This window comes from Crassostrea angulata, chromosome 1 (genome assembly GCF_025612915.1).
Source record: "Crassostrea angulata isolate pt1a10 chromosome 1, ASM2561291v2, whole genome shotgun sequence".
NCBI classification, from domain to species: Eukaryota; Metazoa; Mollusca; class Bivalvia; order Ostreida; family Ostreidae; genus Magallana; species Magallana angulata.
In genome coordinates this window covers 6,669,286-6,684,164 of record NC_069111.1, presented here as the reverse complement: position 1 = coordinate 6,684,164, position 14,879 = coordinate 6,669,286, and the positions used below count along the sequence as shown (strand labels likewise).

General features: G+C 33.6%; 2 protein-coding genes across 4 annotated transcripts in view; one reads left to right on the top strand and one right to left on the bottom strand.

Annotated features, from left to right (window-relative positions):
* LOC128173400 (uncharacterized) overlaps positions 1 to 6,994 on the bottom strand; it is a 44,827-nt gene extending 37,833 nt beyond the window's left edge. For 2 of the 3 annotated variants that reach the window (XM_052839080.1, XM_052839073.1), the window contains exons 1-12: positions 6,555 to 6,994; positions 4,581 to 4,646; positions 3,777 to 4,004; positions 3,278 to 3,392; positions 3,011 to 3,164; positions 2,422 to 2,524; positions 2,202 to 2,322; positions 1,852 to 1,923; positions 1,593 to 1,607; positions 948 to 1,083; positions 501 to 732; positions 158 to 331 (exon numbers count right to left, since the gene is read on the bottom strand). In XM_052839080.1, coding sequence (XP_052695040.1) covers positions 158 to 331; positions 501 to 732; positions 948 to 1,083; positions 1,593 to 1,607; positions 1,852 to 1,923; positions 2,202 to 2,322; positions 2,422 to 2,524; positions 3,011 to 3,164; positions 3,278 to 3,392; positions 3,777 to 4,004; positions 4,581 to 4,646; positions 6,555 to 6,653 — 1,515 coding nt within the window. In that variant the 5' untranslated portion in view covers positions 6,654 to 6,994. The remainder of the gene's footprint in view (positions 1 to 157; positions 332 to 500; positions 733 to 947; positions 1,084 to 1,592; positions 1,608 to 1,851; positions 1,924 to 2,201; positions 2,323 to 2,421; positions 2,525 to 3,010; positions 3,165 to 3,277; positions 3,393 to 3,776; positions 4,005 to 4,580; positions 4,647 to 6,554) is intronic. The other variant, XM_052839088.1, reaches the window with a different exon arrangement.
* A 5,657-nt stretch (positions 6,995 to 12,651) lies between these two features.
* Positions 12,652 to 14,302, top strand: LOC128155526 (uncharacterized). Its single transcript, XM_052817291.1, has 3 exons — positions 12,652 to 12,964; positions 13,389 to 13,538; positions 13,747 to 14,302. Exons 1-3 carry the CDS (start codon positions 12,733 to 12,735, stop codon positions 13,896 to 13,898), a joined length of 534 nt encoding a protein of 177 aa, XP_052673251.1. The 5' UTR covers positions 12,652 to 12,732; the 3' UTR covers positions 13,899 to 14,302.
* Positions 14,303 to 14,879: the final 577 nt, after the last annotated feature.

The following is a 14,879-nucleotide window of genomic DNA, read 5'->3' as shown; positions in this document are numbered from 1 at the left end:
GATTTTTTACTTAAATATCAGTTTATAGATAAACAAATCATATCTTAAAATTTAATGCAGATCTGATGGTTAATTGTTGATTATCCACCCTAATTAATAGGGCAGTAGAGTGTTTGGTAATCAACGCATCGCAAAATAGATAAATAAAATCACTTACTGCTCCAGCAAAATGTTTAACGCCAAATCCTATCCGATCGCCTCGAGCAAATGTCAAAAGGGGACTGTATGCATGTCCTTTTGGGAAATTTTTCTTCAGTCTTTCAACAAACTTAGAATCCGTTCCTTGTTGAAATTTGGATTCTTCGTCTAAACTTGGCCATATGCCAATTTTCTAATATAAGATAAATTTTAAAAAAGAATAAAAGATATATATGTATATTCTTTGTAAAAAAAAAAATGGGGGTATTTTTTTCAATACATATACCTAAACAAAGATTACTGAAACATTGTCTATTTTTGATTTCAAACACGTTTATCCAAAAATAGTTGAAGAAATTTACCGAGATTTCGAACATCTGTATGATGTTCATGTTGTCCTTAAAATCAACGTTTTCAAACGGTATTTCTTCCGACTCGTAAATCTTTTTCTCCTGGATAAGCACCACATTATTCATGAAGTACTGTAGTCGTTCATTGACCATGTTAATACACATCTGTTCGAAACTGTTGGTTTGTAGGTTTTCAAATCCGGCTATATCTAGAATTCCAATCTCTGCAACTTTTGTTTGTGATCTGAAAATTGGATTTAAGTGCAAACTGTGCTCGAGGAAACATTAAATCTTAAAATTTGAACAAAAATTACATAGGATAAACCATAAAAACATCAAAGATTAAGAAACCTTAAATATTAAGCGATTATTTATCCACATGTAAAATGAATGAATTCAATGTATCTGCAGAATATCTGTTTTTGGGTTGTTGTTTTTTTTTTCAGATGGAGCAGTTACCTTGACTTGTGTGGATGGAGGTTAGTGTTTATTTTCTTTACGATCCAACCAAACAGTCTCTCATACATATGCTTCGCCAGAGCATCTCTGCCGTCCTTTGCTTGGTCTAGACTCTTATACACTATGATTTCTTCACCTTTAATTGATGTCATTGACAATTTTATTTTTAATTAAGTAGTAAAAATTGAAAATATATGCGTCAGTATAACATACTAGTACACTAAAGTTATCAAATTAAATTCCAGTAACGTTAACAATATTCTAATACATAGCGCGTTCGATTATCATTACCTACTTATTCTACAGTCGAATTCATTTCATGTCATTTATTTTTAAATCAAGAACTTGACAAGTATATAATTAGTCTACTCAAAAGCAAAAGCTATTTCCTGAAAAATAAATTGCTAAGCAAAACTCAAAATTATTAAATAGTATTAAAGTAAGAAAGTGTGTGAAGATTAATGCATGATTCAGGTGTGTAAAGTTTATTTAAAAAAGGGTTTAAACAATATTTGGTAAATTAAAAACCTTGAAGGAAAAGTATTTTAAAATAAACTACTACAATCTTTTAAAGCATTTTGATTGGTGCTTCACACTCAAAATGAGACAGAATGAAGGATGATGGAAGGAGAGAAAAATTTATACCTGTTGTACCATAACCTGACAAATTTCAAGAGATAACTTGGATGAAAGCATCTGCATAGCAGGTTACGGACAATTAGAAAGATAAATCATTTCTTTTTAAATGTAACTGGTCGCAGAATATCAGTTTTAGATGGAAGTTTGAACATACCAGTTTATATTAAGGTTTAATTTTTAAAAAAAACAGTACCAAAGTGAGATACAACAATTTCGTAATGTAATGTAAATTTAGTATAAAGATAGATTTACAATAGCAGCTTACCCGCCATAATGGTTGTGGATGAAATCAGGGCGACCCCCAACGCCTCACTGCTAACCTCCAACAAAGTGGCCGCTGTAATTAGAGAATTGTGTAGCATGACGGATAACATTACAAACGACATCCCAATATCCCTTTTTCATTTTTACACAAAATTATGATATCCAATACATATAAGATTACCAAAAATATATTTTGAAACCAAGATGGTTGATTTTTATCCATTGAAGTACATGTACGTTTCCTATTTCTTTCCAAACTGTTTAAAATATTTCCGTGAAGAACATTTGAACCTCTTTGCAGCAGTTTATTAAATGTACGTGTGCCAATGGAATATTCATTTCACTTATTACCTTGATCAACGAGCTTTGTGTCAGCTATGTCCAGCTGTCCTGATGTATACTCCGTCTCACGAAACTCTATTTGACTGAGATGCAAAATGGCGGCAAGCATACAGTGCATCACCTTTTTATCCTGTTCAGTGAGATATAATGCAAAGCTTTTGTGCAATGTTTTTAAAAAAATATTAATCAAAACTGCTTAGTAATGAAAACAAATAAAAACTAAACATACGGCCTCCGTCATTCCGATCTTTTTCAAAGTCTCCATGTTTTCTTTGTACTGGTTTTCGTAGTGTTTAGTCATTTTCAATCTTTCAATGCTTCCTTTTAGAATACTAAAAAATACATAATTTTGATTAATCTTAAATGATATCAGAAAGATAACAGTGCGGTTTAGTAAGAAATATTTAAAATAGGTGGACAGTTTATTTTATTGTTTTATGTTAAAACTGAAGTCAAAGTTCACATTCAGTAAGACAAAAAAAATCAAATAATGCTATTATGTAATGAAAAATGACTTTATTTTTATATCAGTATGGGAACTTGAAAATCGTTTATGTTTTAAAGGTTTTGAGAGAAAAAACCCTCCCCAGTACTGTGCATAAGCACTGCCAGTAGAAAATCGACATTTAACATAGGAACAAATGCGTTTGTGCTGTTCCAAAAATTAACAATTATCTTACCCATAACGTTTATGTTTTAAAGGTTTTGAGAGAAAAAACCCTCCCCAGTACTGTGCATAAGCACTGCCAGTAGAAAATCGACATTTAACATAGGAACAAATGCGTTTGTGCTGTTCCAAAAATTAACAATTATCTTACCCATAACTTTCTGGTTTTAGGAGAAATAGATCTTGTTTTTCCTGTTGTGACAGGCCCGCAAACATTCCATAGAATATGTGGAAGTTCCCTTCGCCACAATCTTCATTTCTTCCAACTACCCGACATTTCTCTAACATGTAGTCTCTGATTGACGCTATAAATACAGAAACCATACCAATCACGTGACATCTAAATACACAGAAGCCATGCAAGACACTTAAAGTTGACATCATCTATTTATAGAAATTGTTCATTATCAAAGTTTACCTCCTGTCACTTGTCCGTCATTTCTAAAACTCAATTCCAGGAATTTGGCAAATCTGCTTGAGTTGTCATTCATCACTGTTTTTGCATTCCCAAAACTTTCTAACAGAGGGTTTACCTGATAATAAAATATATAGAATATTCATACATTTCAGTAGAATTTTTGTATCAGGAAATCCCCTATCAATTACTTATAGGAACTTCAAAATGTGCTTCTGTAAAACACTTTCGTAAACATCGAATATTTTCATTGTGACATTATATTGTAATCGGAAGAAATGTATGGAGCATGTATATATATATATATATATATATATATATATATATATATATATATATATATATATATACAGTGTAGAATAATGTTCATTCTTTTATTACTTTCTTTTATTCAGACCCAGCTGGTCAAAATATTTCAAAATTGAATTAGATTTGGTCGTGCAGTCTTCCCACAAAAGTTGATTTAAAATAGAATTTAGTGCTATGACTACAAGACATGTACCCTAATTATTCTGTCATGGAGGTCGCCTGAGTCCTCAGGACACATCTGCATGAAATGTTGCACCATGTATTTGGCGCTCTCGGTTTTACCTGCACCAGATTCGCCACAAACCAGAATTATCTGGTTGGACTGTTTCTGGCGCATTCTGCCGTACGCCCGCGCCGCCACGTGGAAAACATGTGGAGGTAAGTCCGTCCGAAAGTCTTTCCATCCGTATTTCTCATGATTCTGTAAAGTCAAAATGAAAGAACGCTATATACGAGATAGATGTAGGCAAGTTTATTAGCTTGCCAGGAAAGAACAAATGATGTCATTAACTTCAGAATTTTCAAGTTGATAAAGAATATCTTGGTTTACTTTCTGGTGAAATTTCAATGATTTATCTCTTTTCCCACGGTAGTAAGTGTAAATGTCTCAATGATTTATCTCTTTTTTCAAGGTAGTAAGTGTAAATGTCTCAATGATTTATCTCTTTTCCCAAGGTAGTAAGTGTAAATGTCTCAATAATTTACGAACAACCCTCGTATAATCCCTACATTTTGAAGTTTTTTTTTACATCAATATAAGACATACAAGGAAAACAAAATAAGTTTTCAAATAAAAAGCAAATCAAATGTTGGCTAAAAAAGTGGATGGTTAGAGACTGATTGCTATTGAAGCTTTTGATCGATCAATAGAATCTTGAAACCCACTTTAACTCAATCGTGCAACCCACCGTACATAATGAATCAATATCAAACAAAATGTTCTTCCATTTCTCATTGGGCCATTTGATATGATGTGGCGAAAGAAAAACAGTTTCACCTTTTTGTCATAGATCTGTAGTTCCTTGAACGGGTTGACTGCTATTAAGATGTCTCCAACGTTGGTCTGCAACCAAAAATAAAAATAAAAAGATTGAATGTACATGTACGGCTATTGATTTCAATCTCTATACTTAAGATTTTTTAAGAATATCTCAGTACATCCAGATAGATATATTCGTATACTGACAATTACATGCATTTATGTGAAAAAAAAAAAAAAAACTTTTTATTTATCATTGTTTATTCTATCATTGATTCTAAAAACCAGACGATTTTAATGCGTATTCAATTTAAACTGAAAGTTAGCACTTGTGATTCATAGCAAAAAATTCTTAAATATAGATTGTGAGATTTCATACAGAATATCTGGTCCAAGCAATACATTTTTGAGGTAGATATGCTATTGAAATTCGAAAAACAAATAAGACAATTGATAGTTGGATCGCTGCCATCTCACGTTTTACCAAAGACTTCCTAGTTCCAACAGACCGATTTCAAAATATCTAGCTCGCCAAGGCTTGCAAAGGAACGTGTTTTGCACGTTAAGTTATTCATTTATATACACAAAAGAATGAATTCAAGAAAGTTTAAATCAAAATCACTATTGTAGAAATGAATTAATTGGGCCCGCCGTCCTTATATGGACATCAAATATTTTTGCAAGGATTGAGTCTACATTTGTTGTCATAACACTAGAAGAAAAAGAATCAATACTCATGCATTGATGTTGTTCTTTGACGGAATGTACATGTATGCAAAAAATTATGCAGCTGGGGTTTTTTTTCAATACCGCGATGAGCTGTGTACCTTGATATGTATGTAAATTTATCAGAGTTTACTTGGTCCACTGACTCTAAGCAATGCAACTTCAAATGCCGGCCTTTTCTCCATTTTATGTTTTGCTATCAAAGTCAAACTAGCCAATTTACTTTCGTTCTACCCTTTATTGTTCATAATCAAAAAGAAAAACAAAACCCCCTAAAATTCCTACTTTAACATAATAAGTATTTAAAACTTTTGAATCCAGATTATCACGCCTGGATTACTTCAGACTTCCTGCTTGTGGTTTGGCTCTCTATAACACAGCAGAATAAACCCTGTACTTTAACCTGGTCATTCTTATGTCAGGTATTCAATTATACTTTGGCAAACTCACAGAACATATATTTATAGTGCTGGACGCATCATCCTCTGGTATTTTTCTTCCTCTTTCAGTACAGCTGTACATAGTGTAAATAGCAATGACGGCATATTCATTTTACTCTTTTTCCAAAATTACCTCTTTTTACAGGACCAATACAGTGGTAAATTTTTCCAAGAAAAAAATACATTAAAAGTATGTAGCTGAAAAATGTTCATTTTTAAATGTTTCGAGTCTAGTTTCTTTTTGAATGCTCGCCATTTTGCCAAAGACATCATGCAATTTTGTAATAATAAACCATACATGATATTAGGAGGTCTGAAACTGAAACCATGTATTGAATCACATAATTTTGTATATACATGTATTAGTGTAATTACTATACTGAACGCGAGATATTTCACTACACTGTTCATCTTATAGAATAAAATCATTTGAACAGTACAGTACTTATAAATGTATTTTTTTTAAAATTGAGATTGTGAAAGCAAAGATACTTATAGATATGATCCATGATATACAAACAAAAAGGATAATAACACGTGGGTTAATTTGTCAATTCATAACATTCTATAGATGCTTTAAGCTTGTAACATTCCAAATTAACAATGTTGAGTTCAACGTAGAATCGTTCCTATTTAGGTTTGAGGGTAACTGGTAAGGTTGTTAACGTAGAATCGTTCCTATTTAGGTTTTAGGGTAACTGGTAAGCCTGTTACATATTTAGGTTTTAGGGTAACTGGTAAGCCTGTTACATATTTAGGTTTTAGGGTAACTGGTAAGCCTGTTACATATTTAGGTTTTAGGGTAACTGGTAAGCTTGGTACTTACGTAGATTTTATCCTCCTGGTATCTGTTCTTGACCGCCTCAAGTATGGACTCTTCGGTCAGTTTGTCCAGCTGGGACAGGTCGCTCCCTGGGTCCTCCATTGCTCCGTCCCCGGGAACGGACGAGGAGAAGTCAAATAAATTCACTTAAAAGGTGTGTCTCTCCCAATACCCTAGGATTTATACAGAGTTGATTTTTTTTTTTTAAATATGAAACCAAGAAGCGAAAATCGGTGTTGTCGAGAATCTCCTTGAATTCAACGAAACCTGGCGATGTTTACAAAGTCATTATAAATATTTAACGAAGTCAACAAACACTGCACAGATTTAAAGTTCTTTGAATATACCCGAAACTGTAATGAACGCAGTCCATACACTGTCTTTGCAGAGATCGAGATCCGCTTGAATAAACCTCCTTTGTTGGGTTATGAAATGTGGGTAGATTCTTTCGAGCTATCCCCTAAATAGCAGGTTTGCATGAACTGGCTGCGCATTGGGTTAAATGCACTGCATCGTCGAAACCAGGAAGAAAAAATATATAATTGAAGTGTTTACGGTTCACTAGGTCTCTTTCAATGTTCCTTTAAAAATTCAAACGATCTCTCTTTATATGTCGTTAAATTAGGAATCGTTTTTTAACTTACGCGAGCTGATCACATGCAATCAATAACGTTAAGGGTTTTGTTTAAACTGGTTACTATCTTTTCTCAAAAACACCAATATCTATACGCATCTCCAATCATAATTCTTTTAATACATGGCTGTGTATCTAAATGTAATTCTCTCTCTCTCTCTCTCTCTCTCTCTCTCTCTCTCTCTCTCTCTCTCTCTCCAATGATGCAAACATTTTTTTTAATTTTAATTTGTATTATGTGATAAATGTTGACCAGTAAAGTAATTGTAATATTTTAAATTGGTAATATCGAGGCTGCTTTGAAGCTTCAAATACATGGCTGTGTATTTAAATGTTAATCTCTCTCTCTCTCTCTCTCTCTCTCTCTCTCTCTCCAGTGATGCAAACAACATTTTTTATTATTATAATTTGTATTATGTGATAAATATTTTAATTTGTATTATGTGATAAATGTTGACCAGTAAAGTAATTGAAATATTTTAAATTGGTAATGTCGAGGCTGCTACATGTCATTGAAGCTTCAATGATTTGTTTTAAATGCCTGGGTTTCAGAAAAGTATCGTATTCAAGATCTGTACTCATTCAGATCTTCAGATCATCTTAAAATTTGACATACCACGACCATAAGACCTGTCACTGTCATTTTGTAAAAATATGCCAAGTATTAAAAGCCTTAAGACGGGTCTTTTAACTTATGTTATGTCTGCATGTGGTACTATTTTGGCATCAATTTATTTAAATAACCCTATGATTGCTTTAAGTTTGTATGGAGTTTTTCGAATGATTGTTTTCTTTTTTATTGGAGGTTTTTTTTTTAAATAAATTAATGTAGAATTTTAAATATTAGCTAAGATTTTTTAAACTTAATGAAATTGGAGGGTTCTTTTATATATCAAAGTAATGTAGAATTTTTATATTTCCAGAGAAGGTACTATGATGATTAAATATATTGTGAAATTTGTACTAACTGTGTATTTAAGCAAAAATAAGAATTAATTTTGTTTAAACAATGCATCATACTTTAAATTTGATCAAGTAAACATTTTTTATAACTGGTATATGTTAAAGTTTTTACACAAATTGGGGGAAATTATCCGTGCGAGAAACTGGTAACTTTCTCTAAATACCCGGTATGCTGTGTTTATTTTATCGGTGTGGTTTATTTTGTTCGAGGGCGGCAGCTGAGGTCACAATATTCCCATGTCTCCTTACTGCTTAGGTCAACATTTCGACCTAAGTTGCAATAAAATACATTAAGTATACATGTAAGTCTAGAACTGTATTCATCAGTTTATTGACAAATCTTTCGTAATGTGTTCCGTATTAACTACATGTACGTTTCCCCTTTCATACTCATAATGATATTGGAGTTAAAGTATCACTTCTGTCGAAATAAGATCCAACCATGTTCATGTAATGTTCATGTTTATCCTCTGTTAAATGTAAATACGTGTGTCCAATGCCCATATATGTATCTACATACTATGTTACAATTAGGTTAGCGTTGCAAAAGCAATGAGATTAATTTTTTTGTATTTGAAATAAAACAGCCGTGGAATATTGTTTGATAATACATGTATCTTTCATTACTTTCTGTACGAATCAATATGAATCAATCATAAATCGAACGCTTTAGTTGTACACGTATTTGTTAATTAGACCAAATAAATTGCGGGGGATTTTTCGACAATGAACAGTTTATTCAAAACTAACGGTTTTTTGTAACATTTCCAGCAACTATCAGTACCTATTAGACCCAACCTAAAACCAAAGCAGACCCCAACTAAACCCCGGGTTTACTTTCGGGGTTCACTTTGGGTTTACTATGGGTCATATTTTGAAAATTTGCGTCCGCTCGTGGTTTACCTTGTGTCCACTCGGGGTTTACTTTGGGTTTATTCGGGGTTTGCTTTTTGGGGTTCACTTTACGCACTGAAGTGTGAAGCAGACCCGTCTTTTATTTTACCATCTTGCTGTCTGTATATGTAATTCCTGTCCCTTGTATAATCCAAATACACCCGACACGTCTGCTTTTAGGAGTTTGCTTCTGATCGGGTTTTACTCTCTGTGTCCACTTTGGGTTTATTTTGGGTTTGCTTTGGGTCTACTCTAGTAAACCCAGAGAAAACCCCGAAGGTAAATCCAGGGTTTACTTTTTGTCCGGTTAGGTCTGTTGTTTTATATTTTTAAAAAGGGTTATTTTTAAACGTAATATTATTAAGTTCCTTTTTTATACGATTTCTTGTTATGCTTAGCACATGAGCAAATTATGGTGATATACCAATCGTCCTCGTTCTCGGGCAAATTCTGTAGTTTCATCCAAAACGTGACAACGACAAACCAATACTTAGTTCTTAAGTACCGGATGTTCTACTGCATTCAAAGAAAACAATACCAGAATGTAGATCGTGACGAGTTTAAAGGAAGTTACCTTCAAAAGAATGGCAAGAGGTCGGCTGTAGACATAAAACGGCGAAATGTGAGAAATCTACACTGTTTTAGAGGCATTGCTTTAGAACGTGATCCTTAGAAGTATTTAAATGCATGCTACACCCAAAATAATAAAACTTTTCGTGATATCTGATGAAAGAAGGACAAAGAGACAGAAATTGGATATATTTTGTAAAAATTTTCGGTGAAGATATGAGATTATGTTCAATAGACGACATTTGAATGACAGCTTTTTGGTCAGATTTTCTAATCAACGATGTGTAGAGTTACTTTTAAGTAACTCAGACCTGTTATACTGTTGAATAAAGGCATCAGAGCGATGGAACCTTTTGAAAAATAAAATTCATCTTATCCATTCGACATATACAAAGAACAAAGACCGATACAAGTTTTAAGATATTTTTCAAAATGTTTAAAGAACACTGCACTGATTTTGTATGAAGGTGTCTGATATATAGTTTATTTTATAGTCGAAGTGCCTGCATAATTTCCTTTTTCTACACATGCCCGCCTTCTGCCGTCTGCCTGCCTATATACATATATGTATTTTGTCCCACAAGACTTCTTTAAAAATCTTTCTTTACTTTTCAAGGTCATAAACACCAAGTTGGTCTTTGTCAATGCAATGCATGCGTGCAGTTCACTATAAAGATGCATGGTTCACATATCAAAAAACTGTGAACGTTATTGGTCTATTGAGTAATTTAAAAATGGCTTTTGTGTGAAAGTAATGTTTGTAAGTTTAGAACTCGTCAGTTTTTTAGCAACGTGAATATCACCTACTGTGTTTGGGTTACCTTCTTAGTGTGTCAGCGTGTTTTAAACCGTAGGGCAGCATATCGAATGTTATTACCATTAAACTAATATTATGATAATTTTTATTCAGTCTTTTACTGATTCTGTTGGTCTACTAAGTCACTGCAGTAGTTCTATAGTCCTAGTTTTTATGCTAATTTCAAGATGCCCATACAGCACAAAGCGTTGTTCGTTCACCTAAAGATTTGTTACTCTTGCACATGAAAAAAGGAAGAAATTTAAATCACATTCCTTTATATTTACATCGACTACGTGTATTTTTTTTTACGGAAATTCAATTTGATTATAACTTGCTGTATAATCTAATAGGACTGAAATATCTACTCAACCCAGTGGTAACGAAACATTCAGCAACCGAACTTAAATTAGCGACGAAAAATCACTGAGTGAATGAAAAAATCATGAACTTGCCAGACTCAAATTTCCAATAAAAGACTGTTTCTTGTCCCCCATGAATCGTCACAGAAAGTTTTGTATTATAAAGTGAACTTTATTCATTTTACAACGATCGATAAATCAAATTATACAACTTTAGTTATGTTATCATCTGTCGTTGGCACGGGTGTTCGCACGAAGGGGTCATTGATGTCATTGATGTGGAAGGAAGCCGGAGTGCCCGGAGAGGGCAATCGGTTTTTAGAACGCAGTTCGCAGTTCGCAATTGAATAGTGAACTGCGTTCTATCTAGAACGCAGTTCGCAATTCAAAATTAAGTGCAATTGAATAGTGAACTGCGTTCTATCTAGAACGCAGTTCGCAATTCAAAATTTAGAATTCATATTTGGGGCCCGATTGCCTTATATGCAATTGAATAGTGACCTGCGTTCTATCTAGAACGCAGTTCGCAATTCAAAATTTAGTGCAATTGAATAGTGAACTGCGTTCTATCTAGAACGCAGTTCGCAATTCAAAATTTAGAATTCATATTTGGGGCCCGCTTGCCTTATATGCAATTGAATAGTGAACTGCGTTCTATCTAGAACGCAGTTCGCAATTCAAAATTTAGTGCAATTGAATAGTGAACTGCGTTCTACCTAGAACGCAGTTCTCAATTCAAAATCTAGAATTCATATTTGGGGCCCGCTTGCCTTATATGCAATTGAATAGTGAACTGCGTTCTATCTAGAACGCTGTTCGCAATTCAAATTGTTGAATAGTGAACTGCGTTCTGCGTTCTAAAAACCGGATCGCAGCGCAGTGAAAAGCGAGAGTACATGTGTTGTCCAATGCGCTTCTTGGACAATCAACCTTTTATTGTTTAATTAAGTATTATTCATTTAAATCTTGATTTGTTTGACAATAGCATTATTTCTCTTTCGTTTAAATCTAAAAACAAATAACAGTAAAACTCATATCAATAATTTCAAAAACAAATTCCACAAACACATTGTATTTGATATATTGATGAACAAAAATTAATTCTTTTTTATCAAATATGTATATCTGATATTAAAATGCTAAAATTAGTCATTTTTTTTTAGCATACTTTGCTGAGCTTACAGATATCATGCATTAAATGTTAAAGTTTTTGTGTACAGTCCAATTGAGAGTTACTTCCCTTACTGTTTGTAACTACATGTATTAATGCATGGATGGGATAAAAAAAAATTACAACATGAAAGGTAGTGTCTTCGGCAGTTTCCGTATTCAACAAATCCGTTACATGTATAATTGAAAATGACAATATATGTACATGTCAGCATGCAAGTCTGTTTAATAGTGTGCATGTAGACGTGCAAAAAGAGGTAGTATTTTGGAAGATGTTCAGTATTTTTTCCACGGGTATATCTGCGAGCTGCATGCGATTATCAGTAGCTGTAAACGCAAAAAGATACAATTAAAGACCAAAAAAAAACCAGAAACAGGATGGGAAATGTTACTGTTAAGAATCGACAAGATTGATGTTCTTTTACAAATATATATGGTTATATTTTTTTTTTGGAAATGTCGAAATATTTTTGTGCAGTCTAAATCTAACAATTTCATAAAAAGTGGGGATGAGTTGTCATTGTATAGTTTTTACTTTAATTAATTAATTAATTAATTATTAGTGGCAAGAAAGGGACGAGACGTCTTACGGTCCTTAGCGTAATATCGTCTGTCCACAGTGCGTTGATTGTCACTGCCTTTATAGGCCCTTTCTACTTAACTTCCTCGGGGCATGATTAATCATTATGTATATGATTCCGTTTCCTACAGAAATGACATATTGCTGACGAATAAAAACAACAAACATGTCTTTCCGTTCAGTGCGTTGGCTATAATTTTTTCTGTCTCAAGATGGCGGATATTAACAAATCTGATCTGTTTGTTCGTCTGTACCTTATCCTGGAACTTAGTGGCTTTCTCCTCCATTTAGTCGGGTTCTGTACGCCCTACTGGCGATCGCTGCATTTCAAATACACAGAGGATGTCATTCAAGACATCGATATTGTGATCCAGGGGTTTGACGAGGGGATATGGCGGAGATGTGTCAATGGAATTTGTTCCGAGATCAACGTAGTTGGAAGAGGTGATCTATAGTATTGATATAAAATTATGTCTTTATGTAAGGGGTGGGGGAGGGGTATTCCTCAATGTGTATCATTTTGATAAATTGATTTTTCTTTGAATTGCATGATTCATGATTATACACTCTGTAACTTTTTTTTCTGTGTTGAGAGGGTAAAAATAGGACAAACATAATTATTTTTTATCTAAACAATATATATTGTGATTAAACCTCAACGAGTTTCTGAAATAAAAATATGGTAAAAAGATGTCCTTTTTTTTAATAACTTTCTTGACATGACTAATGTAAAAACCAACCAGGAACTCGAATATAAGGTAGTGGGATTGTTAGAAACAACGTGACGAGTGTTGTATTGTCAATTAATTCCTGGTTCATTATGACCACATTACAACATGCATTTTGATATTTTTTCTCTCTCCGTCAGACTGGTTGCAGGTGGTGAGGGTGTTTGAGATTGTCGCCTTTGGTTCCTCTCTGTTTGCCACCTTTCTCATCGTCATCCATTTGGTGTGTCAGAAGATTTCCCATACCAGGAGGGTCTACTTTGTCTCAATCGTATCATGCTTTGTGACAGGTAACAGCTCTCTCTCTCTCTCTCTCTCTCTCTCTCTCTCTCTCTCTCTCTCTCTCTCTCTCTCTCAAATCAACAATTTACTGTTTGCCATGTTAATTTTGAAGTATCTACAACATGAATTATTATACTGCAAATTAAATTTAACAGAATGAAAAATGTGAAATATTTTTTTAACGTTTCTTATATATTTTTAATAATATCTTTACAGCTGCAAGCATTTTGTTGTCTACCATTGTATATGGAGCATCTGTCAGAGAAGGGATCACGTGGTCCTATGGCTGTGTGGTGATTGGAGGAATTTTTTACACAGCATCTGGAACATTGATGCTGTTCACATACTTTCTGACTCGTCCAAAATAATGAACTTCTCAAAGTTAGGAACAGGTGCTTTTATAATTAAATAGCAATTAAGTGCTCAAAAATGTTCTTACATTTCAAATTAGGCTTTTTTGTGGGTCAACAAGATCGAGAGAGAGAGAGAGAGAGAGAGAGAGAGAGAGAGAGAGAGAGAGAGAGAGAGAGAGAGAGAGAGAATATTTGATGTTTATTTTTTTTTCAATAAAATACATATGAAGGTTATAACTGTTCGACGTTTTATCACAACGCATTCACACGAATATGACATTGTCCTACAACATTGTAGATTTAAAACATACTGTCATATAAAATGCACATAACTTATCATAAACATTCCCAGAAACGATTAGGATTTACTTACATTCTGTTAATAAAGAGTGGCTATCAATGACAAGCCACGAATTACATGTAATCTTAGCTTGTTCGTCGACACTCAGTTATTATGCAGTACCGATCAGACCCAACCTTACAGAAAGTAAACCCCAACTAAACCCTGGGTTTACTTTCTGGGTTTACTCCGGGTTTACTAGAGTGGACGGCCCAAAGTAAATCCAGAGTGGACACAGAGAGTAAACCCAGTCAGATATATACCCCTGAAAGCAGACGCTAACTGTGTATTCGGAATATACAATGGGTAGAAATTACAGACAGTAGGATGGTAAGATAAAATACTAGTCTGCTTCACACTTTGAACAGTGCATACAGTTGAATTCAAGAGCAATTTTAAAGTAAACCCCGAGTAAACCCAAAGTAAACCCCGAGTGGACCCAAATTTTCAAAAAGTAAACCCCAAGTAAACCCAAAAAGTAACCCGGGGTTTAATTGGGGTTTACTCTGGTTTAGGTTGGGTCTGATTGGTACTGTAGCTATTTAAAAAAATCACCAATAAATTATTAAAACAATTGAATTCTCAATATGGGAATGAAATTAAGGTGGTATATGATACCTCCATACTGTACGTTCTATCAAAATAAACAATTAACT

Bases quoted from the DNA above. Each gene is read 5' to 3' on its own strand.
- LOC128155526 (XM_052817291.1), top strand. From the start codon at position 12,733: ATGGCGGATATTAACAAATCTGATCTGTTTGTTCGTCTGTACCTTATC. The intron at 12,965-13,388 runs GTGATCTATAGT...TCTCTCCGTCAG, and splicing joins GATCAACGTAGTTGGAAGAG to ACTGGTTGCAGGTGGTGAGG. The intron at 13,539-13,746 runs GTAACAGCTCTC...ATATCTTTACAG, and splicing joins CGTATCATGCTTTGTGACAG to CTGCAAGCATTTTGTTGTCT.